Genomic DNA, 27,516 nt, shown 5'->3' with positions numbered 1-27,516 from the left:
AGGGTGCCTGCCTGCACCCTGATGGCTGTGGGTGCCCATGGAATGTGCCAGCACCTGCCAGCTGAGGCAGGGCAGTTGTGATTTACTGCTCAGCAAAGGTTTGGCACCCTAAACCCAGCCAGGAAAACTGCTGGCGTGGTCCAGGCAAAGATCCCAGCTCTGCCGCAGCCTTGGAGTGGGACCACATGGGGTGATTGTTTTTGGGGAGGGTTCATGTAGTGGATTTTATCCTGGGTGGGGGGTGCAAGTGGTCCCCCGTGGTCTCTGAAGGCTCATGTCAGCTCCCAGTGGGTGGTGTGAGAGCAGGATGTGCCCTGTGATGAGCTTTCCAGCTGGAGCACTGCAGGGTATTATTGTTGAGTCCCATCCTGAGCTCACTGCTCGGTTTCTCCTCTGCCCTTCCTCAGACAGTTTCTATTTAAGTTTTTAGGACTCCAGGCTTGGGAAAATTTGAGCAAGAGCCCAGAATATGGTCCATTACCTCCAAATGTTGCTCAGCAGCTTAAAACAGGCCTGGCAAGGGAAGTGGCTTAGGGAAACAGTGATGCACCTCGGAAAAGGCACTTTATTCTGTTTACTTTTGCCGTACTGGAGTATACAGTGGAAAACGGCGCTGGCTATGGCTCTCTGCTCTCCTCTCCGGTTTCATGCTGCCCAGGTAAACTCCATCCCCCCCTCCCCACTACGGGCATCCTACCTGTTGTGCAACCTCCCCAGGGCTCTGTGCAATCAACTTGACGAAGCACACTGCAAGTAGAGAAAGAGCGAGGCGGGTATTTTTCCAAGTGGGTGGAGATTCCTAAATTCTCCTGGCATTGGCCACAGAGTTTTTTCCGAGCCTCTGCTCCAGTGTCTCAGCCCACCTAGCCCTGGGGGATTTGGGCAGCTTCATCCCCAGCCTGACTCAGTGCAAGCCGCTCCTCATCCTCCGTCTCATGCCAAGAGCTGTGGGAAGCATCCCTGGGGTGGATGGTGCTGCCCACGGAGGAGCCACCACTGGACCTGCCTGAGTGGCTCTGAAGGGACCAGTGCCATCAGATCCCCCAGCACTGTGGCCACCATCAAGTAGCCCAAGTGAGCACCCTAAGTCAGCATTCCCCAGGGATGCTCATGTATTTTGCCTGTCCCCACTTGCTTATGCAGTACCCCCCTCCCCTGCCCAAAGCCACCTGGAGATGTGGGGCTCCTAGGTGGGCCAGAGCAGCAGCCCCTGCATCCTCAGGGCCCTCCTGCATCTATGGGATGCCAGCTCCCAGGGAGGAGGAGGAGAGCCAGGAGGAGGTGGCTGGTGGTGCTGTGGGAGGTTCTTGACTCCCAGGTGATCTCTTGCCCCCGCACCTGAGCCCTTCACACCCAGTACTGGTTGTTTTTCAGTGGGGGGTTGGAAGTCCGGCAGTACTGGAGGAGTTCAGGGTCTGGCGGTGCCCCGGGACCTGTGCCCTGGGGTGGGGGACCTGTGCCCTTGCCCTCCAGGGCGCTGACAGTCGTTAGGGGGATGCCTTGGTTGGGGTCTGTCCTCCGGAAGGTCTCATGGTCAGGCACAGCCCCGTTCTTGGCCTTGGAGGCAGGGGTGCCCTGGACATGGTGCTTCCCTGTCTTGTTGCGCTTGTGCAGGTAGAAGAGCAGGGGCAGGATGAGGGCCAGCAGGAGTAAGATGAGGCAAATGGGGATGATGATGCTGAACATGTTGGCCTCGATGAAGCTGAGGAAGGTGCCCCCCTCCACGGGGCTGGGGCTAGTGGTGGCACTGGGGGCTAGCCAGGCAGTGGGGGGCACGCCCAGCTCACTTGCATTCGGGCTGCTCTGTGCTGTGCCCTGGGCCACCGGGGGTGAAGGTGCCAGGGGGGCTGTGAGCAGGGTGATGCTATAGGATTTCGAGGCGTTGTAGGGCTCGATGCTGTACTCCAGGGATGCTAGTGCCGGTGGCACGCCAGCAGCCACCAGCTCAAAGACAAAGCTGTCACTCTGCAGGGGTTGGTGGGTGCCCCCAGCAGCCAGCACCTCCAGTCCCACCAGCCCTTGTTCCAGCTCACTCTGGCTAAAGGTCTCAATCGGGGTGGTGGGTTGTCCTGGGTCCCTGGATACCCTCACAAGACGGCTGGCATGGGGTGCCCTGCGGACCCTGAAGACTGGGATGCTCTTGGTGCGGTTGGCCAGCTCACTGGCATCGAGGATGCTGGTGTCTAGGAGGGCTGTGGTGCCCCGGGGCCACAGGCTGCCTGGTTGGGTCTTCACTGCAGCATGGACAGTCACATTTACCACCCCGGTCCAGTTTCCTGCCCGCGACGTGGCAAGGAACTGGAAGTCGTCCTCAGGAGAAGTGAGGTCACTGAAGGTGAACATCACCTCCCTGCGGTCCAGCTGCTTCTGTGAGAAGCCCCGCGATGGCTTTTGGTTGACCAGCACTTGGCCAAACCTGGGGCCCCTGGTGATCCTGTACAGGATATTACCTGCCCCTCGCGGTGTGGTGCCCAGGAGGTGACGGTGGGACACGGGGGCTCTGTTCAGGTCTTGGGGCACTTCCAGCACTGTCGGGCTCGCAGTGGTGCTCAACGCAGGCAGCACCTCGATCTCCAGCAAGGTCAGGGTGGGTGGGTGGTGGCCATTGGAAAGGCTCAGGGCTAAGGACCCTGGGGCACGGCTCCCAGTGGCAACAAACACCACGTGGCCAGCGTTGACATCCGCCTGGGTGAAGCGGTTGATGGGCTGCCGAGGGTTGTGTGCGCTGGCCACGTGGCCGGCAGGAGGACTCCGGAGGATGCTGTACACCATCTCCTGTGGGGACACCGATGGGTCTGCCACATCCAGGTACTCCCGGGACAAGGTGACCACAGAGCCTGGTGGGACCTGCAGCACTTCTTTCCGCTTCACCACCTGCGGTGACTTGGTGCTGCTGGTCACTGTTATATTGAACACTTCAGAGATGACCACCCCTTCCTGTGGAGGACGGACAGACTGCTGTTCCCGGGGGCGGAGCCAAGCCTTAAAACTGAAATGGTCTTTGGAGATGCTGTCCCCACCATGGGCATATGCCAAATGTCCCGCTGCCAGGTCTGACTGCAGGAAGAATGGCTGTGACCGTTCCAGAGGCACACCGGCCACCAAGAGCTGTCCATGAGCCGGTAGCTCCGTCACCAGGAAGACAACATCATATCCAGCTCTCTCAGAGACCAGAACTTGGCTCAGGAGGTTGGAGGCATCCAACACCGAGGTGTCAATGTCAGCCCTATGAGCCCTTGTGAGCTGGAGACCTGGGGGGGGAAAGGGAAAACCAGGGATGAGAATCAATTTGGAGAAGTTGGTGAGAGTTTGGGGTGATGGAGGAAGGAATTGGATGCAGTTTTAGAGGTTTGACATAATATCAACCATGGAAAACAACACAGTGGTGTCTTCTTCAGCCAAACAAGCCCTCCTGAAGAGGAGGTTTGTCCCATGCTTCTCCATCCCACCTTTACCTGCATTTTTCCATAGCTGAGTCAAGCGCTGGGGACACTTTTCCTCGAAGGAGATCAGGACGAGGAGGATGAAGGAATCCGAGATAGTCATGGGAGTGACGATGCGGAAGCGGATGGCATCTTGGGCCAGCCAGAAGGGCTTATCTGGCATCTCATGCTGGTAGAAAATCAACTTGCTGTCCACCTAAAAATTAAAAAAAACCCTCAATGAGCTCCTATCTTGACTCTGGGATGGAGCAACCAAGCTCTAATTAGGTAAGAAAGGGGGATTATCACTAGTCATGGCATGGTAGCCATGATGGAGGGCTCCTGGTGTATCTCTACCAGGATAAGTTGTGGATACCCCATGCCTGAAAGTGTTTAAGGCCAAGTTAGATTTTGTGATTCCATGCCTGAAAGTGTTTAAGGCCAAGTTAGATTTTGTGATTCCATTTTGTGATTCTATGATGTTTCTGCCTGGCAACTGGGGAAAATGAGGCTCAGATGAAGGGTTAAGCTTGCTCAGCATCCTCCAAGGGTGAGCACAGCACAGAGGAACTTCCAGGGTGGGCAAACCTACGTGTTTCTGAGTGATGGAATAAAATAAGACCTTTGCTGTGCTCCGCAAAAGTTTGGCCCCATGGGAGAAAGGTTTTCTCAGAGCAGGGGTGAAGGCATCGTGCTTGGCTCTTCCCTTCAGCAGCTGCCAGGCTGGCTGGCTGGCTCTGCAGCAGGGAGATGGCTCAGGAAAGGGGATTATAACTCCATCAGCCTCCCCCAGTGCTAAATCCAAGGCTGGGGCAGCAGCTTTTAATCCGTCTTAGCAGCTGTTGGCAGAGCTGGGAAAGTCACAGCACGGCTGGAGCCTCGCATTGCCTCCTGCCTGGGATCAGGTGCCCCCGCCTGTCGTGGCAGTGGGTCAGACTGGGACCCCTATGCTGGTGGGGGGCGTTGATGAAGGGCTGTGCTTGGGGTTCTGGGGGGCTGGAGGAGGTGAAATCTCACCTGGGCTTGGGTGAAGTTCCTGATTTCCTCCCCCTGGGAGGTGCTCAGCCTGCCGAGGCGTGGGGCTTGCTCAATGCTGTAGTACAGAGTGGTGGAGCTGGCGGGGCTGTTGCTCACTGCCTGCAGGTTCTGGCTGGTGATGGGCTGCCGGGCACCTGGAAAAGACATGCAGTATGGATTTCAACCAGTCACCTTGCACCCATCTGCAGCCTCTGCCATGGGCATCTTGGCAGTGCCTGGGCAGGGGTAGGTGGTTTGAAGGCCCCATTTGCTGTTCTGCTGGGAGAATAGGGAATGTGCTGGTACTCACCTGGGCAGATGGTGAGGCTCTGCTTCTTGGCCAGGCTGATGGTGGGCTCTCTCTGGGCCCTGATGAGGAAGAAGTGCCCAGGAGACAGGTTCTCACCATCCCACAGGTCAAAGGCGAAGCCTCCATCCAGGGGTCCTGTGGAAAGCACAGACCAGGGCAGAGGAGATGCAGCCCCCCATTAACCTGGCAGGGTTTGGATCAGGGTGCTGTGCCATGGGGTTGGCATCCACCTTGATGGCACAGTGTCCCCATCACCTTGGGGTGGTGCAGGGGGACTGAGGCACCTCAGTCCTGCCCTACCTTGGTGCACGAAGAGGATAAGGCCATTGTCTATCTGGGCCTGGGTGAACATCTTGACCTCAGCACTGGGTGCTGACCTCAGGACAACCTTCCCATTGGCTGGGGGCTGGATGGAATAGGTCAGCTCCTCTGCTGGGGAATCCTCGTCCTCGGCGCTCAGGATGTGGGGGCTGATAGCAGCCGTGGCACCTTCCTGCAGCTGGGGGATAGGGAGAGGTTGTAATCCCCCTGGGATACCCCTGGCAACTCTTCCCCACCCCAGCTCAGACAGGTTTGCTGTGTGCTGGAGCACATCCCAGCCCAACAAGGGTGCCTTGTCCGCGTGTCGGGTGATGCCTGGATCATCTGGCCTCTTCCCAGCTCTGCATCACTGCTGCCGTGTTTGCCAGCACGTGCCACACAGCTGGGTCTGTGCCTCTGCACGGTGGGAGTGTGCCAGAGGGCTTACTCCTCCGTGCCTTAGTTTCCCCACTTCCCCAAAGTTGAAGAGGGCGTGGTGCCCTGGGGCAGGGGCTGTGCCTTTGAGACACTGCTTTGCAGGGGAAGGGATTTTATGGGGGTCCACAGGCTGATGCTGGGTACGTGTTAACCACAGCCCCATCTCTCCCTGGCTGGTGTTTCTCCTCGCTCCTGCTTCCATGCCCCCTCGCAAGGCTACAGTGAGGCTGCCCGCCTCTCCAGCAAACCCTCCAGGAATGACAAGTATGTGGCTGAGTTCAGAGCTACTGCGGAAGTTCCCAGGACCGCTTCCCCCCATCCAGCGGCACCCACTCATCCCTGGGGACACTGCCACCCTGAAGCCCTGGCATCTCTCATCTCCAGCTGGAGGCAACAATTTTCTCCACTCCTAACCCTGTGCCATACCTGGGTCTTGGCAGACCACGGGGGTGAACCTTGTGCTGCCAGACAGGTTCTGCCCACACACCCCAGAGCTGCCCTTTGCCCTCACGATGCCCTAAAATCATGATGTGCATGGATGGAGCCTTCCCGTGGCTCACCTGGGGTAGAGGGGCAGGATGTGCTGCATCCCATGGCATCATAAGCCTGGCCTGCATCTTGGGAATCCCCAAGACAACACCTAGGCAGGCACTGGAGGAGCTGGATGAACTCTTTTCTGCTGTTTTCAGCTGGCCTAACCCAAAACATTGCTTGAGTGGGTGTGGGTGCCGACAGGGAAATTAAATCCATCGGCAGTCCCCGCGGGATGGTGAGAGGCAGGCTGAAAAACACAGCTTTGGAGAGATGGGGTGGGGGAAGTGCTGCTGGACACACAGCCAGGGCATGAGCTTTGCTGTGCGTGCAACGAGTTTTTTGGGCTGCTCCCTCTCCCCAGCAAGAATAGCAGTTGGAATTGTAATTGTACCCGGGGCTTGGAGCCAAGGAAAATGCTCTGTGGGCAAAACAGGGGGGACTGGCAGCCCCAGGGCATCGCTGTCCACTGGGAATGGATAGTTATAGTGGCTGGAGCAGCTTTGCTCCCAGCCCAGAGCCCACGCCGTGGGAGCTGACCCACTTCTCCATGCTCCTCGTCCTCCCTGAATTATTAAAGCCTTCCGCCTGGCTACTGCACTCGCCTGCTCAGGTTATTGTGTTTGCTCAGCCTCTGTGTCACCTCCTTTCTCTGGGAGAGTGTGCAGGGAGGTGACGGAGCAGTGCCAGAAGCATGGCCGTGTGCTCTGGTGTGGCAGTGGGAGCCTCTCTCTTGGTGGCATCCAGCCATCCTTCCTCCAGATCCAACCCAAAAACTGCTGCTCCTTCCCAAGGGGCTCTACTTTGGGGTCTAGACCTATCCCGTTTACCCCCCAGCCCTGCAAGGACTGGCATCCCTGGAAGCCTTTGTGCAACCCGTTCTGACCTTTAAATGCTGAAGTCATCCCTCACCAGAGCACAAACATACAGGGCTGGGCCTCTCCCATCACTCCTCCTCCAGGCAGGAAGCTTTTCCCAGCTCCAGAGCCCCTACGGGCAGCTGTGGTTACCCTTCCCAGGGTGTGTTGTGTTGTGGTGTGGGGGGGATCCCAATGGAAAGGCAGACAGATTGCTGCCTCAGGGTTTGTTTTGGAGATTTTTCTGTCTTTTCGCTCTTTTTTTAGCATGGTGATTGGGAGAAGGGAAGATTGTGCTCCCACTGTGCCTCTGGAATGGGGAAAAGGGGCTGCTGTGGGCCCAAGAGTTGAGAGGTTAACTTTTCCCTGGACTTTGGCCCAGGTGGGGCAGATCTAGAGGCACCAACTAATGCTTTATAAAAGGGATTTGCTGGGAAACTTCCAGGGGCTGGTGGGAGAGAACTGGAACAGGCACAGAGCTGGGGATAGGGGACACCCCCCAACTTTGGTGGTATGCCCCAAAGTGGCTGTTTCTTGGGCTAGGCAGGGCAGCCCCTTCCCCTTGGGCATCTCCTCCAGAGCCCAGGCTCCCAGAACCCTTCCCAAAGCCACTGTATCATGGTCCTCATGGAAGGGGCTGCTTTCCTGCTGCCAGCCTAGAAACGGCTGCCTGCCATCCTGAGATGGTGAGGGTGGCTGAGAGGTGGGGGGATGATTGTGCTTGCATGTGTTCCAATAAAATCTTTGCTGGAATTTTGCACTAGTGACCTCGAATGGGACAGGGAAGTGTAGGAAGCAGAAGGTGGGAGTTCAGCAGCAGGTGAGACCTCTTTGCTTCTACCTTTTTCTGGTATGGGCGTGAGAGGTGTGAAAGCTGCCCGAATAGTTGAGTTACTCCAGCCTCGTGTTGGTGAAACGTGGGCAAGCTCCTCTTGGAGCTGCCAGGAATCATCCCGGGAGCCGGGGGTGAGGAAGCGCTGCCTGCCGCCGTGGCAGCGATCGCCGCGAGTGGGACCGCGGGGCGATGCTCCCACCTCGCGGCCGGTCCCCGTATCGGCGGCGGAGAAGGAGAGGGAGGACACCACGCTCCCCGCCTCCGCCAAAGCCTCGCCCCGCCAGGAAACGCCGCCTCCTTTCCCCAGCGCCCGCTGGCCGCCTCTGGGCGGCACCCCAGCTCCGCTGAGCCCCGGTCCCCGGGGCGAGCGAGCGGGCGTGGGGGGCAATCCCCACGCTGGGCGATCCCCGCGCTGGGCGATCCCCACGCTGGGCGATCCCCGCGCTGGGCGATCCCCACGCTGGGCGATCCCCGCGCTGGGCGATCCCCGCGCTGGGCGATCCCCGCGCTGGGCGATCCCCGCGCTGGGCGATCCCCGCGCTGGGCTGGCCGCCCCCCCGCGTGTCCCAGCGCTGAGCACCCCGGCCCCGCGAGGGTGGCCGCCTATCCCCGTGGCGTCCCACCCTTACCTGCAAACCGGCGTTGACCTTCAGCCGCGGCCCCTTGGTGCTGCGGGGCAGGATGGTGACGAAGACGGTCCTGGCCTGGCTCTGTCGGGATATCTCGGAGGCGTTGGCCAGGACGGTGAAGCTGTCAGTTAGGGATCGGGGGCCGTCCTGCCTATACTGGATCTGCTGGTTCTCCACCTGCGGGGCAAGGGCCAGGTGACCCTCTGGGGGGACACAGGCAAATGGCCCCACTGGGGAGGGGACCCTGCAGCATCCTGGGAGGATGCTGGCAACCCACCACTCTGGGGCATCCCTGCAGAGTGGATCCTGCAGGGACAGGAGCTGGGTCCCCATGGGAAACACACTGGGGAGGGGACCCTGCAGCATCCTGGGAGGATGCTGGCAACCCACCACTCGCTCTGGGGCATCCCTGCAGGGTGGATCCTGCAGGGACAGGAGCTGGGTCCCCATGGGAAACACACCTGGAGCCCAGTGTGGGTTCTGTGCCTGCATTCCCACTCTGTATCCCCAAGCACATTTAAACACACCTTGGTTGTTGGGTCCACAGGGCAAACCCACCACCCCAAGCCCCTCCATCCCCTCTGATTGGGAGAAGACCCCTACAGCCCTCCCCAGCCTCCCAATGTGGCTGAGGGCTGCAGCACACCCCTGGGCTCTCCCCAAACCCTTGAGAAAGGGCAGGTGGGCACATAGGGATGCTATACCTCGCTCCAGGTGAAGCTGTCCAGCCCACCCTCCTCAGGCCGCTCGCTTCTCAGGAGAGTGCCAAACCGGGGGGGCTCGAGCACCCTGAACTCCATGCCCAGAGCCGGGTAGTACGCGTTGGGGATGCTGAGAATGCCCGAGGAGAGGGTAGCAGAGCCACCTCCTGGCACTGTAATGTTGTGGACATCCAAGGGCACGTTGATGGGGAGCACAACCAGGCTCACCACCACCCCCTCCAGAGCGTCCGCACCACGGGCTGTGATGTCTGTGACAAACCGGTCACGCTCCTCATTGGGCTTCGAGTGGAGGTAGAGGACTCTGCCACTGTTGATGTCCTCCTGGGTGAAGGACTGGATGGGGTCCAGGCTGGGCTGCTCGTTCACATCCTGGCCGTCCTGAAGCATTGCCAGGAAGCCAGAGGCTGGGGGGCTGCTCACCAGGTAGACTATGTCTTGGGGAGGGATCTCTTCATGGGTCACCTGAGAGCATGGGGAAAGACAAAACAAGAGTGAGAGGTCTGGTGCCTGCAGCTGGGCTGCCCCACAGACTACCTGCTGTGCATTCAATCCCTCAAGGCTTTGCTGTGGGATGATCTGCAAGAGTCACCTTCTTGCCAAGGCCATGCCTAGACACCCCTCTGCCCCTGGGCAAAGCCTGATGTGGATACAAGACCTTTGCTCTGAGCCAGTTGGAGTAAAATGGAGTCCCACGGGTAGCCATCCTGGTTGGCCAGAGAAGAGATGCAGGCATGGGGAATGACTAGAGAAGGGGATACTCACCAGTAAGTATTCCTCCTTGATCCCAGCTGCTTCCCCCTGGAAGACATAGATCTCCTTGTGGTTGACTATGCTCAGGGGACTGGGATGGGTGTCCAAGAACACGCTGATGGCCAGTGTGTCCTCCACTGCCACCTCGTTTGCTTCTACAGTGAACTGGAGCTCATCCCGGGTGTTCCTGCTGCCGTTGTGGTGGTAGGAGATCTCTCCTTCAAGCAGGTCCTTCTGGGAGAAGGCCATGACCGGCTGCTCCCCTCTCAGTATGGTCCCCCACCTCGGGGGGGTTGTTATCAGGAATCGTATCTCTTCATCTGACCTAATGTCCATGTTGGTCTCCAGGTTGAGAACAGAGGAGTCAATGCTCCCTCGGGTGCCCTGGTGGATGACCAGACCGGTATTGTTGACTATATTGATATAGGGGTCTGATGCCTGCACTTCCAGGAGGGCCGTGGTTTGGTGGAGACCATCCGAGACCTGTAGCTGGATCCAGCCACGGTCAGCCCCTGAATGGACAAAGAGGATCTTCTTCTTCCTCAAGTCATCCTGTGTGAACCGATAGACCTGGTGGCTTCTGTCATCGACAGACACGATGCTGCCAAACAAGATGTCCTTCCTTGCCAGCACCAGCTGTGTGTCAGAGAAGCCGGAGTCCTTGTCAGTGAAGGCAATGTCGTCAGTTGTCAGCAGGTGTTGCCCATTGCGCACCACATTGAAGACTTTGTTCACTGCCCGGACGGGGATGTGGTCGTTGATGGGTTGGATAGAGACCCTGAAAACACCCCTCACCTCCTCCACATCAGGCTCAGCGCTGCCCTCGCCCTGCCTGATGGCTACGAAGGGGATGTCATCCTCCAGCGTCTCAGAGTCGTCGTGCTGGTACAGCAGCCGGCGGTGGAGGATGTCGTCATTGGTGAACTCTGTGATCTCTTCTCTGGAGGCCCAGCCATGGGAGGCAGCCCAGGCCAGTCTCCCGTGTGCTGGCCCCTCAATCACCTCATACAGGTAGTCCATGCTGTTCACGCTCTGCACAAACAAGTGATCCTTGGAGATGATGGCCTGTCCCCCTTCCGGCACGGTGAGGAGGACATTGGTCAGCACTGGCGCATCAGGGTCCCCACCAATGCTGATTGTGTAGGTATAGACGGGAGAGTGCTGCTTGCCAGCATGGACACGGTACTGGAAGGTGTCCTCGGCTTGTTGGGAGTTCCTGATGGTCACACTGTAGCTCAGGTGGTTTCTCTGCAGGTCATCTTGGGTAAATCCAAAGCCTTCGGTCAGCCTGTTGCCAAGCAGCTCCAGATTTCCCTTTTTGGGAGCCTGTGTGATGATATAGTGGAAGGAGACTGGGGCGGAGTTTGGATCTTCCAACATTGCCTCCAGCTCCTCGCTGGTGATATTTCTATGCCGCTTGTTCTTCATCTGGAGGGGAACCATGGTCCTCATCTTAATGGTGGCTCTTTTAATCCTTATGAGGAAGGTGTTGTTTGGCAAGACCTTCTGCCCCACTTGGACTTCAAATCTCAGCTTCTCCACACTGTCTTCCAGCCGGTGCTCTGGGTCTGTGCTAAAATACTGGATGCGCCCTTGCTCCAGGTCTTGCTGGTGGAAAGACTCGACTTTTTTCCATTCCCCTCCCATGCTCCCTTGCTTCTTGACCTCGCCATACCTTAGGGGCTCTGTGAGGACGTACAGGATGGCGACCCATTGCTCCACAGCGTTCGTCTCCACTGACAGGTTGGCTGTGGTGATGCGTGCGGCCCCTCCTTGGGAGATGGAGAGGCCGGTGTTGTTGACCAGGCGGATTTCGGGGTCAATGGCGAGGATCCTCAGGGTGGCCATGGGGCTCGGGACTGTGCCGTCGCTCACTTGCAAGGTGAGCTGTAAGTTTGTCCCACTCTGGTGCACGTAGACTACGCTGCCGGCTTCCAGGTCCCTGCAGGAGAACTCTTCAATGGGCACTCCGGGGTGGAAGTCAAACTCCACATAACCCTCCTCCATCTGCTGGCCACCATGCACCTGGAATTCGAGGTCGTCACAGGATGTGTCATCATCCAGGACCTGCAGGATGTCTGTGGTCAGGTGTTTCCGTGTGTGCTTCAGGATTGTCATGTGGTTCCCACGGGGAAAAATGACCTGTGGGGCATCATTGAGGGGGTTGATCATGATGGGCAGCAGGTACATCTGCCCCTGCCGCAAGCACTCTGGGACCCCTTGCTGGGTGGTCACTGTCACCTCCAGCATCAGCTGGTCCATGGGTCCCTCAGAGCCATCGTGAATGTATCTGACCTTCCGATTCACAACGTCCAACAAGGTGAACTTCCTTCTGCTCCTGGACCCGGGGATGTCCAGCTCCAGCTGGCCGTGCCTCGGGTCATTGGTGATGCTGAACAGAATTTGGGACTGACGGATGTTTGCCAGGCTCAAGTCTACTGTTGGCTGTGTGTGTTTCCACTCCAGATAGGCCATGCCCCCTTCGGAGACGATGAGGGGGCTGACATGTAGAAGGCTGCTGATGTTGGCAAAGGCAGGTGGGAAGCTGCTGTCGGGCCGGCATGGTTCCACCACTAGGCCCGGTGCTCCCGGCCAGACATTTGGGGGTGGGGAGGTAGGTGCCTCATCCTGCTCATACACCTCCTCATAGTCCCAGTAATGGTCCTGCTTCCCACAGCCTGATGTGATGTCCTTTGTGATCACGGCGTCTTGCAGGCTCCTTCTCTGCAGGTTTATCCGCAGGTCCTCCAGGCAGCCAACAAACGAGTGGTTGGTCATGGTCCACACTGAGATGAAAGCAAGATGATGCTCCCTCAGCCTTTGAAAAGCTTTTTCATTCATACCTCCAATGAAGAGGTTTCCCTGAAGGTCCAGGTAGTTGTTGATGCCCCGGTTGGATGTGGATGAAGCGTAGTAATCTACCAGTATCTCAAACTTGTGGATGTCCGTGTAGACTTTGACGTAGTGCTGCTGCTCGTCACTGATGAAAACGTTGTTGTGCAGGACGATGATGCCGTTCCCCTTCTCCACAAACCCTCGCAGGCGCCCGTTGGAGATCTCCAGGTAGAAGAAGTCGTTCTCCAGCCCTGCGTGGTAGATCAGGGGTGCCTGGGTGATGCTCGTCGTTATCACAAACTCGATGGTCGCTTCCTTCCTCGCATCCCACGTGGGAAACGCGATGTAGGAGTGTGGCCCCTGGAACCCGAATGGGTCCTCAGGCTCTGCGGAGAACTGTGTGCTGCACCCTTCCTGGACATGGTGGAAGATCTTGGAGCTGCCATCAGAGGACAAAGGGGAGAGAACATCCAGGCCGTTGAATGTTACCAAGTGGAGGCAACCCCTGAAGGGAGGGCTGGCCTTGGCAAGGTATGGCAGGTCCAGGCTGCCTGTCCCACCGGCATAGAGGCCATGCTGGATGTCCAGCTCCCTTGCTGGCCCTGCAATGTCCGTGGAGCTGTTGAAGAGGCCGTCGATGGTCAGTGTCATCCTGCCATCTTCCACCAGCAGCTCCACGTCATGCACTTCCAGGTTATTGAGCTGCAGCCCTGCTGGGGACTGCAAGGTCACCTCCTCTGAGCCCAGCTGCAGCCTGGCCTGTAGGGAAAGATACAAAGTTCTATTCAGGTGACACCTCTCCACCTGCCCATGGACCCATACCCAGGGGCTCACAAGGGTTTTGGTCTCTCAGTTCACTCCTCCACTTCTGGATGTGCTCCTCCCTCACCCCCCCATGGACATTCCCTCTTTGTCCCGCTCTCTGAATTTTTCTCCTTTTTCACTCATTCTCAGAGAACTCCAGTCTCAGGGCTGGGATCCTCTGTTTCCCAGTCCCATAGCTGGGCTTCTCCTCTCCCCCCACAGAGCAGCCCTGCCAGATATCGGCTCTTCCTTCCCTGCTCCATCCTGCCCACTGCCCTCCATCCCTGCAACCTGGGCTGCTTCCAGCCCTTTCCCTAGAGACCGGCAGGGGAAATAGCAGGCTTTGCTTCTGGTGGGCAGCAGCCTGGAGCCTGCCTAAGTAGAGGGTTAGCTGATGGGACACATGGTCTGCATTAGGGACACCTTCAGCCACCGGCTTGCTTGCTCTCCTGCTTTGGTTTAATGTGGTTCGTGGCCCAGCCCAAGCTGCAGAGAGGCAGGATGTGTGCCCTGCTCTTTTCCTTCATGGTGGATGCCAACACCACAACCACAGCAGGGAATTTTATTCCTCTGTCTTGATTGCTTGCTTCCCATGTCCCATCTGGGACAAGAGAGACCTATTCTTTCTCTGGATCCTCTTATCTCACCTCTTCTCCTCACTAACCCCTCTCATCCAAAGGTGCTGTGCACTGCAGTCTGACTGTGCAATGCACATGGGGTGCCAGGGTCTCAGTGTCCCCATGATCCCCCCCAGCACCCCCCAGGCAGTGGGTGAGGAGCTTCCCTAGATGGAACCTGTTTCTCTATATTTAACCAATTCTCCCAAGACTCCCCTTGTACTCTTAGCATCCCCTGGCAGGGGTCCTGGCAGCTGGGCTGCCCCTTCATCCTTGTCCTGGATAAAGCCATGACCCACAACCTGACCCACAGACTGACCCACAGACTGACCCACAGCCTGCAGGGGGGACTGGGGTGCCAGGGTGCTGACCTGCAGGCTGCTGTCTTGCAGCTGGAGCAGGAGGTGGTCGGGCTGGCCGGCGGCCAGGAAGAGCAGCCCAGTCCCCTGGCTGGTGTACAGCTGCAGGTGGAGCCGCACCGTGCGCGAGGCGTCCGCCAGGGGCATCTCCACAAAGCTGTCCCCGAAGAAAGAGACTGGGGAGAAAAGGGAGAAAGAAGGTCAGGCAGGGAAGGACACCTCCTGCAAGCCCTGTCCGTGTGGGTGCTGTGATTCTGGAGCCTCCCAAGCCCATCCATCTGCCCTCTTCTGTTTGCCCTGTGACAGGGTGCTGGAGCTGAGGAACCTGGAAAGATCCTTGCAGAATCTGTTTTTCTGATTTTCCTAGAGGAATCACAGAATGGTTCGGGCTGGAAGGAAAAGCTCATCTAGTCCAACACTCCTGCCATGGGCAGGAATATCTTCTGCTAAACCAGGGGACTCCAAGCCCCATCCAGCCTGGTCGAACACTTTCAGGGATGGGGCACCCACAGCTTCTCTGGGCAACCTGTGCCAGGGCTTCATCACCTTCTAATCAGATAAATTCTGCTTCTCCTCAGTGCTGGAGGAATAAACGTGAGTGCTAGTGATCCATATGTGGCTGTGAGACCGTACAGAAACCTTGGCTCAAAGCAGGCGCCTGGAGATACAGTTGGAACGTGTTCAACACCCAATATACATCAGCCCTGGAGGGACTCATCTCGATGGCATGCGGTCGTGGAATGACAGACTGTGTTACAGGGCAGAGGCGGGAGAGGGCAGGATTAAGAGTACAGGGAGTGTGCTTAAGTTTTGAGTGCTTATAGTTTTCAGCTGACTCGATGCATGCGTGTGCATTGCACACGTGTTAAATGCACGCAGCCACCCGTCCTCCTTGGCTCCAGCTCAGCCTGTGGCAAAGTTCTGTGCTTAAGCATAAACACTCCTGCCCTGTAAGATGGAAATGTTTGGGGAGGATGTCACGGAGACGGGGGAAATGCACATTTTTCAGTCCATATGTAGTCATGGGCTCTGCTGGGGTTTATATGTGTGAAGCTTTCCTGCTATGCTTCACTAGAGCATTTATCAAGTCCACCCAGCTGCTGACCCACACTTCAATTTGGGGTCCCAAATCTGCTTTGCTCCATGGGGCAACAAGACTAGCATTTGGCTTTAAGGGGCCCAGCCCATTCCCTATTTGGAGGAGGGAGGGGTGGAGGTTGGGTGCCGGGGTGAAACCAGCCTCCTGCACAGTGAGGTCTGGGTGTAAACACTCATGTCTGCCCTTACAGCTGCTTCCCTGGTTGCATTTTCCTCATGCCCAACTTTCTTTGGTGATGACAGGGGTGGGAGCAGGCAATGCAGGCTTTGCTCACAGGCTGGTGCAGCAAGTGAAAACCCAACCCTGCAAGACACAGCCACCCTGACTGAGGGTTTGGAAGGAGCCCATCTGTAGAGGTGATGGCAAGGGTTAGCCTGGCAGGGAGAGAGCTGGAGCACTCTGCTTTGGCTTACTGCATTTTTTTCAGAGTTGAGCCCTGTGGTGCCCAGTGTAGAGGATGCTCTTCTGACACTTTTGGGAATGGGGAGACCTCCTTGCCCTGGAGACCACAAAAAAATCACTTCCTGCCACTGGCAGCAGAAAAAGTGCCTCAGCTTTCCCCTGGGGTCCGAGAGGATGACGTGGGTGTCTCAAGGACCGTCACTTCACCCGTTCCGGGCAGGGAGGAAAATGGCACCATGGAAACATCTGGCCTTTGCTGTAACACTGAGCCCTTTGCTCAGCTCAGGGCAGGGCTGTCAGGGTGCCTCCTCATTCCCTGGCCCTCATGCCTGCTGCTGGCACGGGGCACTTTGGCTTCCTTGTCCTATTCGGCCCAGCCAGTGACTCAGAGGAGCTGTGCTATTCTTTGCAGGGCTCTGTCCTCCCCTGACCCGCTCCCTCCTTCCTGTGGTCTTGGCAAAACCAGCCTTGCCCAGTGGCCAAGGGTGGTGGGTGCTGGGGCTCTCGGCACCGCCTTGTCCTGGGGTTTGGTGAGTAAGAGTGACGTGGCACAGCGGAAAAGGGGCTCTCCCTCCTTGCACAGCCACAGGCACACATGTGTGCACATGTGCTCCCCGGAGACATCCATGTACATTATGTGCTGGCAGCTCCCTTTGAGGCTCCCTGTGTGTGCATGCTCTGTGCTCCAGCTCCCACTGAGATTTTGCTACGTTTTGGTTTTGTGGCTTCCCCTAATTCAAAAAACGTGTTTTTCAGGGGGGTTCTGAGTGGCTGCTCTCATGGGGAGGGAAAGCTTGGACAGACTGGACCCATCAGCAGCTCCTGTGCCAGTCCAGGGGCCTGGCAGTGTCTTGCTGTGGGTACTGGGGATGATGGTTTGGGGCCACTCCAGCACAGCCAGCTTGTTTTCCAGTGTGCCAAGGGGCATCAGCTCCTGCATTCAGCACATTTTGTCCTGCCTCCACTCTCCCAAAGTTGCCAGGGATGTTTTTCTTCTCCTTCTCTCATAAAATGCTACTAATAAAAAGCTCCCGGAGGTGCAGATGCCCAGGGGAGTGGTTCCATTTGTTGGGGAGGAGGAGGGACCCTTGCCTGGATCCAGGAGGTGCTGGGATTTTTTCCCCGGCAGCAGAGTCCTATGAGTTACTGCTGTTTGTCTTCCCAAATTCCTGCTTTATTTCAGGGCCACTCTCCACCTTGCTCGACAGCCCAGCCAGGATGTGAACACCGCTCAGCCTGTGACATTTCACTTTCTCGAGGGACCTGCAGCTTCTCACCCCCATCTCCCCTCTTCCTTGCCCTCTATGTTGGAAAAGAAGTAGAAAACATGGATTTTTTTCATTTTTTTTTCAAATGCATTTCACCCTGGAGGAGTCTTCATGGCACAGGATGCCCCATCCTGGTCCATCGCTTGGATCAGGCAGGGACGTCCTATCCCCATCCATGGGTAGGCTCCCCTGAGCATCCTGGGATTGCCCTAGGAGGATGAGCTCCAGTGCCCCAAAAGCAGCTTCCCCAGATGATCTAAGGATGCCACAGGGGGTGTTGTGCCCCAAGCCGACCCTCATCCCTGGATGGAGAAGCCCAAGCTGGCCCTTCCTCTCCTGTCGTGGGGAGCAACAGGTCCCCATGTCCTGGCCATGGCTTGGAGTGGACATCCCACTAGTCCCGGATAAAAATAATGGATGTTCCCAGCTTGCTGTATCCCGCAGGAAATCACTGTCCCTGCCTTGCCAAGACGATGGAAAGGCGTTGACGAGGCGAGAGGAGCCTCCGTCACAGTTTCCGAGCAGCCAGCCAGCAGCCAGCAGATTATAGACTGCAGTGTCATTTGGGTTTGGGGGGTTTTTTTCTGCATTGAAAAAAACGAGGACATGAGCCAAAAGCTCTCAGGAAGGGTCTGGGAGTGAGGCCTCGGGTGTGTTCAGCACCTCCCAGGGCCAGTGGACAAGCGAGGGCTCTGTGTGAGCCGGTGCTGCCCCAGCACCCGCCCCAGCCGCCGGCCACGCGCCGGCTTCGGGATGCTTTGGCCCTCTTCCCCTGCTCCTCGAGTTGAAAACACTGTGGGTTTGGCCTCTCCAATTGCTGTTTTTTTGGTGTTCAGGGAGTTTTGTGACACGGGGGAGCAGAGCCTGGGGCTGGGCAGCACCACAGTGGGGAAGGGATCCCCATCCACGCAGGGGGCTCTGAGCTGGGGGCTCCAGGAGTGTTTGGGGCTCAGCAGGGCCGTTTGGGCTCTCCTCCATGTTTTAACATCTCAGCACACAAACTTCTCCCACCTCCTTCCCAGCACGTAGGAGGATGAAGGAGCCAACTCCCAGTCCAGGCAAGGGGAAATACTCAGAAAAACTCAGTGTCAGGGTTTGCAGAGAGAACCAGCACCAGACACAAAAGGTTTTCAGAACGGGGAGGTATCTCCTGGGTGTGCAGGAGGATGTGAGCTGATGGATGGATGCTTCCCTGCCCAGCATGGGGCATCCTCAACCCTGCCATAGGAAAGCCAGCTGCGTTTTGGGGCATGCAGGAGGTGCTTCAGCATGTTGGGGGTACAACCAAGTCCCTGAGGGGCTGCAGGAACTCCCTGCGGAGCAAACTCTGCCTGGGGATAGAGGTGTGGAGCTGGGGAGGAGCTGGATGCTCAACAAGGCTCCATTCAGGCTGTGGTGGGGGGCAGGTGGAGGCCAGAGCTGGTGGCCGGCTGTGTTTGCAGGGAGGGGACTGGAATTCATTAAAGCAGCTCTGTAATGAGCAGAGCGGGTGCCAGGAGAGCACCGTGCAGACACACGCGCCCCCTTGAAAGACTCCCTGTGTTCGCAGCCTCTTCCCGCCCCGGCCACACCGGTTTTCCAACGGTGGAAAAACAGCTGGGAAGTGAAGGCTCCTTGTTGCCTGAACAGCCCCGGGCTTGTGCGGCCGCTGGTGCAGCCCAGCCCACCGGCTGCCCTCCTTCCTTCCCGCCGCCCCTGTCAACAAGCAGCCTCTGTGCCAGCAGCGTGCCCCATGCTGGGGTGCTGTTGGAGCAGCCCCTGGACAACCTGCTGCACTTCTCCGCAGCCTCAGGAGCTGTTTTTGAGGCCCTCTGGGTTGTTTGGGGGTTGTTTTTTCAAATTTAAATGACTTTATAAGGTAGGGAAGTCACCTGTTGTGCTGCACCCACCCGCTGTGCGTACACCTGAGGGGCTGGGGGGGATGTGAATACCTGAGGGGTGTTCAGGGGGGTACAAACACTGGAGGGGCTGAGGGGATGTGAATACCTGAGGGGTTCAGGAGGATGCAAACACCGAAGGGGCTCAGGGGAATGCAAACACTGGAAGGATTCAGAGGGGATGCAAACACTGGACGGGCTGGGGGGATATGAACACCAGAGAGGTTCAGGGTGGGTGTGAACACCAGAGGGGTTCAGGGTGGGTGTGAACACCAGAGGGGTTCAGGGGGCATGCAAACACTGGAAGGATCCAGGGGGGATGCCAGCACTGGAGGGGCTCAGCAGGATGTGAACACAGGAGGCTCCCGGGGGCAGCTGCCCAGCCCTGCTGATGCTGCTCAGCAGCTTGAACTGCTCCTGTTCCCACCACAGTGTGTGTACGAAGCTCCCGTCCCACTCCAAGCACAGGCAGGGTGGGCAGAACCATCCCTCCTGCTGGCACCGTGGGTGGTCCCCGGGCTCAAGCTCCCTTGTCCCCAACCTGGTCTGCAATGCCCAATGAGACCCACAGCCCCCCAGGGCTGGGGCTGGGCTGTGCCCCCATCCCCATGCAGGGCGGAGGGGCCAGGAGAGGAAGGAATCTGATGGGCTTTTGGAGAAAGGCTTCATTATGTTCCACATTCCCTTCATTTTACGGTGCGGTTTTATTTATGGCCGGCAGAGGAAATGAGCAGCCTGCGAGGAGGCTAAGGCAAACACAGCGGCCCTCAGCTTTGGCTGGGGCTTTGCTCGGAGGAGGGGGTGCTGGGGAGACAAGTGGAGAGCTTCTGCCTTCAAAGATGCCCTCAGACCTGAGCCCAGCACTGATCCAGGTCTCCACAGTGAGGAAATCCCAGTGCAGGGGAACTTGGTCTGCAGCGATGGCATTCAGACCCAATGGGGACCTTGTGGACACACCATGGTCCCCTTGTGCCTGCCCCAGGAAAGCCTCTCCTCACTTTCCTGCCTTGAGATTTACAGGAGAGGGTGTCATGGGCATGGATACATCCCTGCTGTGATAGCTTTCGGTAGAGGAGGACTTTTTATCCCCAGTCCCAGTGACTCCAGACAGTGATTGCTGCTCTGACATACTGAGCCAGGGCTCTGTGTGTTTTTCCAACCCCGACTATGGGAATGAGTGCTCTGGTTCTTTCCTCCCACCCTCCACCTGGCCCTCCCTCGCAGCAGGGCTCCTGGGGGCTGGGGCTGGTGCTTTCCAGGAGTGCTGGCCAGCAGAGATTGCTGGAAAGCAGCACCCAAGAAACCGCCAGCAAAGCTATGAGCAATTACCCTGATGGGGCTGCCGACCATCACCCTTGTTTTGGGTGCAGGAGGAGAGTCCTGGGCTGGGGTACTCTTCTTTCTTTGCCCCCATCCCAGCCAGCTGGTCCCTATCTCTGGCTGCACCGTGCTGCTTTGAATCTCTCTCCTGTGTTTATTCATTCAGTTACTTTCCCAGTTCCTCTGCCAGCTGCTCTCTGCTCGCCTTCCCCTGCCTCCTGCCTGACAGCTTCGGGGAAAAAAACCAGCCTTTTTACAGCCCCTTTTTACAGACTTTGGGGTCAGGGGAAAACATTAAAATATGCCCCCTGCTAATTCTGTGCTGCCTGGGAGGGGGCTGGCTGTGTCCTGCCTCCTGTGTCCTGTCAGCCCCCAACCCCCTGCGCGGTTCCTGTGCCTGCTCCTGCCTGCTTTCCCCATCCTCACAGAGCAGCATTAGGAGCTGTGATAGCTGGAGGCTGTAAAGCAGGGTCCAGGAGGCTTGGCTCTGGAGCTCCATCGCTTATCCAGCGTGGTTTTACGATGATTCAAGCAGCCCTAAAGCTGATGGTATTTCCTGAGCTCTCCTGCTCGGCCAGATGCAGAGCTGTGGAGGGGAGGGCAAGGAGCTGGGAGCCAGTCTACAACCCCCCACAAAGGTCACAGAGCTTTTGGGAAGAGCTGGGGGGATGCACCCCAAGGCAAGCACCCCCAAAGCCTGGTGTGAGCAGGAGCAGGGATGAAGAGCTTTTAATGATGTGTGGCTTAACGGCTCCAGAGGGACTTAAGGAATAAACCCAAGCTGGAAGCAGTGTTTGGAGTGTTTGCCCTGGGAAGCGAAGCGGGGGGAGAAAGTGGGAGGATTTGGGGAAGCGGGAGGCTCAATGGGACTTTTGTGCCGTCCCCTGCAGCGTGACTCAGTCTCACTCAGGCTCCTGCTGCCAGGAGAAGTTGGCCTGGAAATATTGTATCAACCCCAGAGGACATGGTTTCCAAACCATCTCAAGCCGGGTTTTGTTCTATTTTTTCTTTCTTTTCCTCTCTCCCAAGCCCTCTCCCCCTGCCTCACTGGCTGGCAGGTTTTCCAGCTCCACCCTGCACATCCTGGCACCCACTCCCACAGCTTTTGCTACCTCATCTGCTTCCCAGCCGGTGAGGGAAGGGCTTGCAGAGCTTCAGGAGGGCATGTGGTGGCATATGAGGGGACAATCCCAGCCAGTCCAGTGCTGGAGGAGCAGGGGGACCTTGGGGAAAGCCTGCGCTTGAGGTTTGGTTACTGGGGAGTGAAGTACCCTGGGTGCACATCCCACCTGTGGATCCCTGAATCCCATCTCTGCCTGCACAACAGTGCCTGCTCCCAGGACAATCCCCAGCCCCAGTGAGGGGAAGGAGCCTTCCCAGGAGCTGTCGGGGGATTGGCGGAGCTTGGCCAGGGGATGCTCACAGACATCCCTGGAATAGCCGGTCGTTACCGGAGTGATCCTCTCCTGCTGTCAACAAACAGCTCAGCGGCTGCTGCTAGAGAGGAGCACGTCTCCAGGCGCCCGGGCTCTGATGTTTCCCAGCCTCACTGGTGTCAAACGGCTGCCAAGATGGGGGGAGTTATCGGCCAAAATTGTGGGGGAAGGATGGGCACGAGTGGGGGTGCTGAAGCTCTGCCGGGAGCTACCTGCTGGCCTTAACTGCAGCCTCCAGTGCTCAGGGGTAGGGATGTTAAAATGTGCAGTTGGGGTGTAAAATGTGTAAATCGGGGTGATTTGTCTTTAGCTGTGCTGGTAGGGCAGCAGCCACAGCACCCACAGAACCCACAGAACTCTGCACCCCATGGGGGCTACAAGGGCCATGGCCGGGATTGGCTTTTGGTGATGCTGGCTGCTGTGAGGGGCAGAGAAAAGTGTCTCCACAGATAGGGAGGGGGGCTTGCAGTGTGAAAGGAGAAAGAGAGGATATTTTTTGCTCACTTGGGGTTGATGTGCTAAACTGTCTGCAAAGAAAAGGGGTATTTTCTTTCTAGAGCTGAAATCTCTCCTCTCCTCTTTCTCCTCTCCCTCTCCTCTCCCCATCCTTCCAGAGATCCCCCTCCCTGCCCCTGCCCTGCCTTCCCCTCCCCACTGCTGTTATCCCCTGACTTTTCCATCTATGAGAAACACCCGGCAGGGTGATGTTTACAGAGAAAATAAATGCCTGCTCTATTTCTAGCGCAGGGGGAACACATGGCTGGCGCGGGGGCTGTGGGGGTGTGGAAGCGGGTGCTCACATCCCCTCCCAGGGCTGCAGGGCAGGACAGGAGGCTTTTCTCAGCCACATCTACCTCGGTTCCAAGACTTCCCTCTCTTCTCCCCAGCTCCCAGAGGAAATGACCCTGGTGGGCTCAGAAATTTCTGTGGGATGGGATGCTGAAAACTTTGAAGCCCTGCTGAAGCCCAGATGGAGGCTGGGAAAGAAAATGGGTAATTCCTCCTGACCTCTTTCTGCCATGGCACTGTGCAGCACTGCACAGGGGTTATGGCATGAAAATGGATGGGGAGCATCCTTTAACATGGTTGGGGATGGCTTCACAAGCAGTTGGTGACTCCAGACCCCCCTCCCTTGCCTGCCTGCAGCAAAGAGGAAAAACAACTACCAAAAAGCCAAGATTTGGGCAAAAGAAGCAAGCAAGGATTCACGGGGCCATCCCGAGCTGACTCACAGCTTACAACAGCTCCTTCCACAGCCAGTGAGTCACGCTGATGGATGAATATTGCTTTGCTCTCCTTGTCTGGGAGACACGTGGTGGGCTTGGCCACCTCCAAACCATGCTGTCTGCCCCATGACTTTCTCCACTCATAGCAACTTCTGGCATCCCTTCCCTGGGATGCTTTCCATCTGCCACCGGCTGTCTGTCCGGCTGTCAGGCAGCCAAGTGCACCCAGAGGTATTGCCTGGAGCGATGCACAACTGGCACAATGGGTGACACACCACGGGGAGGAAGGATGGAAAATGAGAATTTATCAACCTCTTGGATCCACAGCTTGGGGCATAAACATCTCCCATCCCATCCTGATGCCGTTGGGAGGCCCTGTTTGGTCTGTCCTGAGGAGGAGCAACAGCAAGGCAAACCTGCCTCCTCCATGTCCTGGGGTTGGAAAGACCCACCATAGTCCTGCTCCTCTGGATCTAAGCCTGGCTTTGCAGAATTCAAAGCTGCCCTCACTCTGCTTTGCAAAGCAAAGGCTTTGTGAAAGAGCAAAGTGGGTTCTCTGACTTTATATATTTAGAATATACTTTATAGAATATATTAATATTCTATGAGTATAAGTAATATAAAAATATTCTCATACAACAATATATAACAATATTTTGCTATATTGGTCAATGTAACATAAAAACTTGAGTTCCCTTTTTCTGTTCTATTTACCCCAGGTGTGTCCCACCCCTGTGCAGCATGGCAATGTCCAACCAAGCACTGGGGCATGATGGAGACAGCTCAGGGAAGGGCTGATTTGGGAATGAGGATGCTTCGATGGGCACCCTCCTCGCTCCATGTCTCTAGGAGGTTTGGAGATAGGATATGGTGAAGGGGCTGGTGGCAAACCAGGCTTGGGATGCCCAGGCGAGGCCTGGGAATTGTACAGATGTGAGTAAGGAGTTCCTGGGAGTTTCCCAGCTGAAGGCTGGGGTGATGCTAATGCTCGGGAAAGCTGGCTTCCCAAAAAGGAGACAAGCCAGAGCCTGGCACCTGGAAAGGGCCAAGGAAGCAGCCCCAGGGAGCCGAGACTGGGCTGGGCCAATGCCTGTTGTGAACAGTCTGTGCTTTGAGCTTTTTTTAGGCACACAGACTGTTAGCCTCCCTCCTCTCCAGCCCTGTTCCTGTCCAGCTTTCAAACTGACGTGAGCTCCTCGGGGTGAGCTTAACCCTGTCCTTCGATCCTACAGGAATGTGCATATTATATATTTGCCCGCAGCCCTCTGTTGCTAAATATAAGAGTGAGACAAGAATATTCCTCCCTGATTCCCACGATACCAGTTTACCACTCTCCCCCCTTTTCAGCATTTTTCCTGTTCTTTCCCATCAGCTGGAAGCTTTTCCAGCTGCTTTGAGCTATGACCTTAAAACATGTGGTGCGATCATAAAAAAGAAAGTTTGACTGAATCAATCAGATTTCCAAAAGTGGAGGTAGGAAGAGTTGAGGAGGAGCTGATAAACCTGGAGAAGGCAGGAGGGGGGTCCTGGATGGGTACCCCAGGCAAGACACTGCTCCCTATCCATAGGCAGGTACCCTGGACAAGCCAGTATCACACTTGCCTCCCCAGGACCCCCATCACCGCTTCTGGAGGTCCACCCAAGCTTTGGGGGAGGTCACATTTTTGGCACCAACTTGCTGAAATCTTGGGGTGAACGCTGCTCACGGGGAGCCTACACATCCAACTCTCTCGTCTCTCCTCGTTCCAAAGGCCCAGTAAGAGGGACTTTGGGGAAGGGGGAGGACAGCCTGCGGGTGGTTTCGCTGGGAACCAGAGGGGAGCCAGGCTGTCTAAAAACAGTTTACTAAAGCTTTACACTCTGATGTCAACAGGGTAAGTTTTATGAGTGTTTTCCTTTTTTATATAATCTTGTATCTGATGAAGTTCATGACGACTCTTCCCATTCTGTGCTGGGCAGGAAGCTCCAGGTCCCTGAACCTGGGCTTGGAGGGAATGCAAAACACAGGCTTCACCCCCCGAAACCAGTCTGTCCCCAGCACCTTGCCTGGCAAGCTTTTGGCTCTCCCCGATGGAGACAGAGGGATATCCCACTGTGGGCAGCCCACGGGAACACCTGGAATCAGTGCTGCTGGTCTCATCAGGGATGTTCTCAAGTGGATGGGGCTTGTGGGAAGCTGGTGCCCAGACCCAGAGTCACAGCTGGCACATCTGTTTCAGTCCAGTGCAGAAATAGTCCCTGGCATCGGAAAATGGGTGTAAAACCTCTTTTCTTCCCCAGCCCCACATGTCTGTGCCAGGCAGATGCCCGTTGATCCCTGGAGCTGTGTCCCAGCCATGGGTGGTGTTACTTGGGGGAGTCTGGGGGGGTTGGCCTGTGCCAGTGAAGGCCATGTGCTCTTTTGTAGGGTTGCTCCAGCCCATTCACCATGAAAGAGTTCAGGAGTGCTAGGGTAGCCCTGGGACCCATTCTGGACACCAGGCAAGCAACGGTTCCACCTGGGAAAACCCCCGCCCAGGATGGAAAGGTCAGGGCTGGGAAGGAGACCACTCTGTATTAACAAAAGGGATTTTTTTTCCACTCAGTTTGCCAGGCACCCTCCTATTTTGGTACACAGAAAAAAACAGAAGGAACAAGGCCTGAGGTCAGGAGAGAAGCATGTCCCAGTGGCCACCTGCTCACTGGGAGAGAAGAGGGACATCAAGGGACATACAGGGACTTTGCAGGTGCCGAGGGCCACAAGGCTGGGCTCTGGGATCCTCCTCCTCCTCCTTGCACTGACAAAGGCTGGGATGCAAAAGATGATCAGGAGCAAAAGTCTAGAGGTGGCCAGTAATTCTTTGGGAACTGCTTGGAGCAAGCTCTTGCCCGCTGGTCAGAGCCCTGGTACCTGGAGGGAGCTTTGGGGAAGAGAAACTGCTCAGTGAGATGATGATGTAGTAGTAGAGATGAGATGTAGATGATATAGTATTTTGGGGGGGAGTTAGGGAAATAAAAGTGCTTTTTAAATTCCCTTCACTTTTGAAGCTGCTGGTGCTGCTGACACAGTGCATCAGTCAGATATCTCAGGCACAGCTTGGAAGGTCAGGCTAAGGCACAGACCCATCCCAGCAGGATGAGACCCCTGTCCAGACCTGCAGAGCCCACTGAGGCTCAGACAGTAGCAGCTCTGAGCATCCTGGAGCAGGGGAGGGAGCAGGGAGGGACCAGAGCTGTGGGATGGCTGTCAGGATGCTGAGGCAGGGCACACAGCCATGCCAAGAACTGGATGGGCAAACCTGGTTGCTTCTTTTGGAAAACTGGATACAAATCCCAACCACTCTGTCCTGAAGTAACCCCTCTGCCTAGCTCTGACCCCATGCAGCAGCCAGTGTTCTCCTAGGTCCCCAGGGTCCATGTCCTCCCAGGTCCCTGGGGTCAGCCTGCCCTGTGTCACCAGGGGGGTGACCCTCATCCCCAGCTGGCCCTCGGTGCCCTGTCACTCCAGGGGTGACCCTGCACACCTCTGGGGCTGTGCTGGTGGGAGAGGTGAGCCACTCACCCTTTACCCCACACCACCAGCCACCCCAGTGCACAGCACAGATGGACAGAGCAGAGCCAGGAGGTCACACACACACTGGCAAATGCTCCAGCTCCCTTCTTCCCACCAAACCCCTGCTCCTGGGATGAAGAGGGGTTGCCCTCGCAGACAGCTACGGTGGCAAGGCCAAGCATGGCAGGGAGGGTTGGCGTGCTCCCTCCCCACGACGCGGGGCTTGGCGGAGCAGGGGCGGTGCCTTTCTCCCACCGGCTGCCCATGGCGCCAACCAAAGCCCTGTGGCTCCCCCCAGCCCCATAACACACAGCAGCACATCTGCGTGTCCCCCTGGGAAGGGACACAGAGGCACCAGCACCCCGAGAGCCACGGTGGGCGAGCAGCCCCGTTCCCGCCCTTGGCTTTCCCCGGACACCGTGCCCCAAGACAGGCAAGCTGCTTCTGCCAGCTTGGCGACAGGAGGGACACCCATGGGTGTCCACACCAGTCCCCTCTCGTTCCCCAGCCCTCCCAGGAGCCGTATCCCCCAGGGTTTCCCGCCGCTCCATCCCTCGGGTGGGCTGGTGGGATGACGGCGCTTACCTCCGGCCGGGAGTCCCGCTCTCAGGGGCTGGGAGTAGCCGGCCAGCAGCAGCAGCAGCAGCGTGGAGATGCCACCTCGGGCACCCATGGTATCCCGCGGGGCTGGAGCAGCGGCGAGGGCTCCGGGACGGGACAGCACAGCCTCCACCGCTGCCTGCTTCCAGGCGAGGGCTGCTGCTACTACTATATTTAATAAAGCGGAGCGAGGGAGGGACCTGTAACTTCTCCCGCCTGTCAGAAAGGAGAAGTTCGCTCAGATTACAACGTCAGATTTCTCTCTTAAAGGGCTAAAGGCCCTCGCCACCCACCCACCCGCTCCTGAAAGGCGCCTTGTTCGTGCCGGGG

The 27,516-nt window shown here is 57.2% G+C and overlaps 1 protein-coding gene across 1 annotated transcript; it reads right to left on the bottom strand.

Moving 5' to 3' along the window:
- Positions 1–545: 545 nt before the first annotated feature.
- On the bottom strand, positions 546–27,516 carry CSPG4 (chondroitin sulfate proteoglycan 4). Its single transcript, XM_064668473.1, has 10 exons — positions 27,172–27,516; positions 14,439–14,602; positions 9,824–13,405; positions 9,044–9,523; positions 8,340–8,516; positions 5,050–5,248; positions 4,750–4,884; positions 4,440–4,594; positions 3,456–3,639; positions 546–3,251 (listed from the first exon to the last, which is right to left on the bottom strand). The coding sequence occupies exons 1-10, from the start codon at positions 27,257–27,259 to the stop codon at positions 1,348–1,350; spliced, it is 7,068 nt and encodes a 2,355-aa protein (XP_064524543.1). The 5' UTR covers positions 27,260–27,516; the 3' UTR covers positions 546–1,347.

This window comes from Pseudopipra pipra, chromosome 12, assembly GCF_036250125.1.
Source record: "Pseudopipra pipra isolate bDixPip1 chromosome 12, bDixPip1.hap1, whole genome shotgun sequence".
Classification (NCBI taxonomy): Eukaryota; Metazoa; Chordata; class Aves; order Passeriformes; family Pipridae; genus Pseudopipra; species Pseudopipra pipra.
The sequence above is the reverse complement of the archived record's forward strand: the minus strand, read 5'-3'. Positions and strand labels throughout refer to the sequence as shown.

Bases quoted from the DNA above. Each gene is read 5' to 3' on its own strand.
- CSPG4 (XM_064668473.1), bottom strand. From the start codon at position 27,259: ATGGGTGCCCGAGGTGGCATCTCCACGCTGCTGCTGCTGCTGCTGGCC. The intron at 5,249-8,339 runs GTAAGGGTGGGA...CCTATCCCCCAG, and splicing joins AGGTCAACGCCGGTTTGCAG to CTGCAGGAAGGTGCCACGGC. The intron at 3,640-4,439 runs GTGAGATTTCAC...TTTAATTTTTAG, and splicing joins GGAACTTCACCCAAGCCCAG to GTGGACAGCAAGTTGATTTT.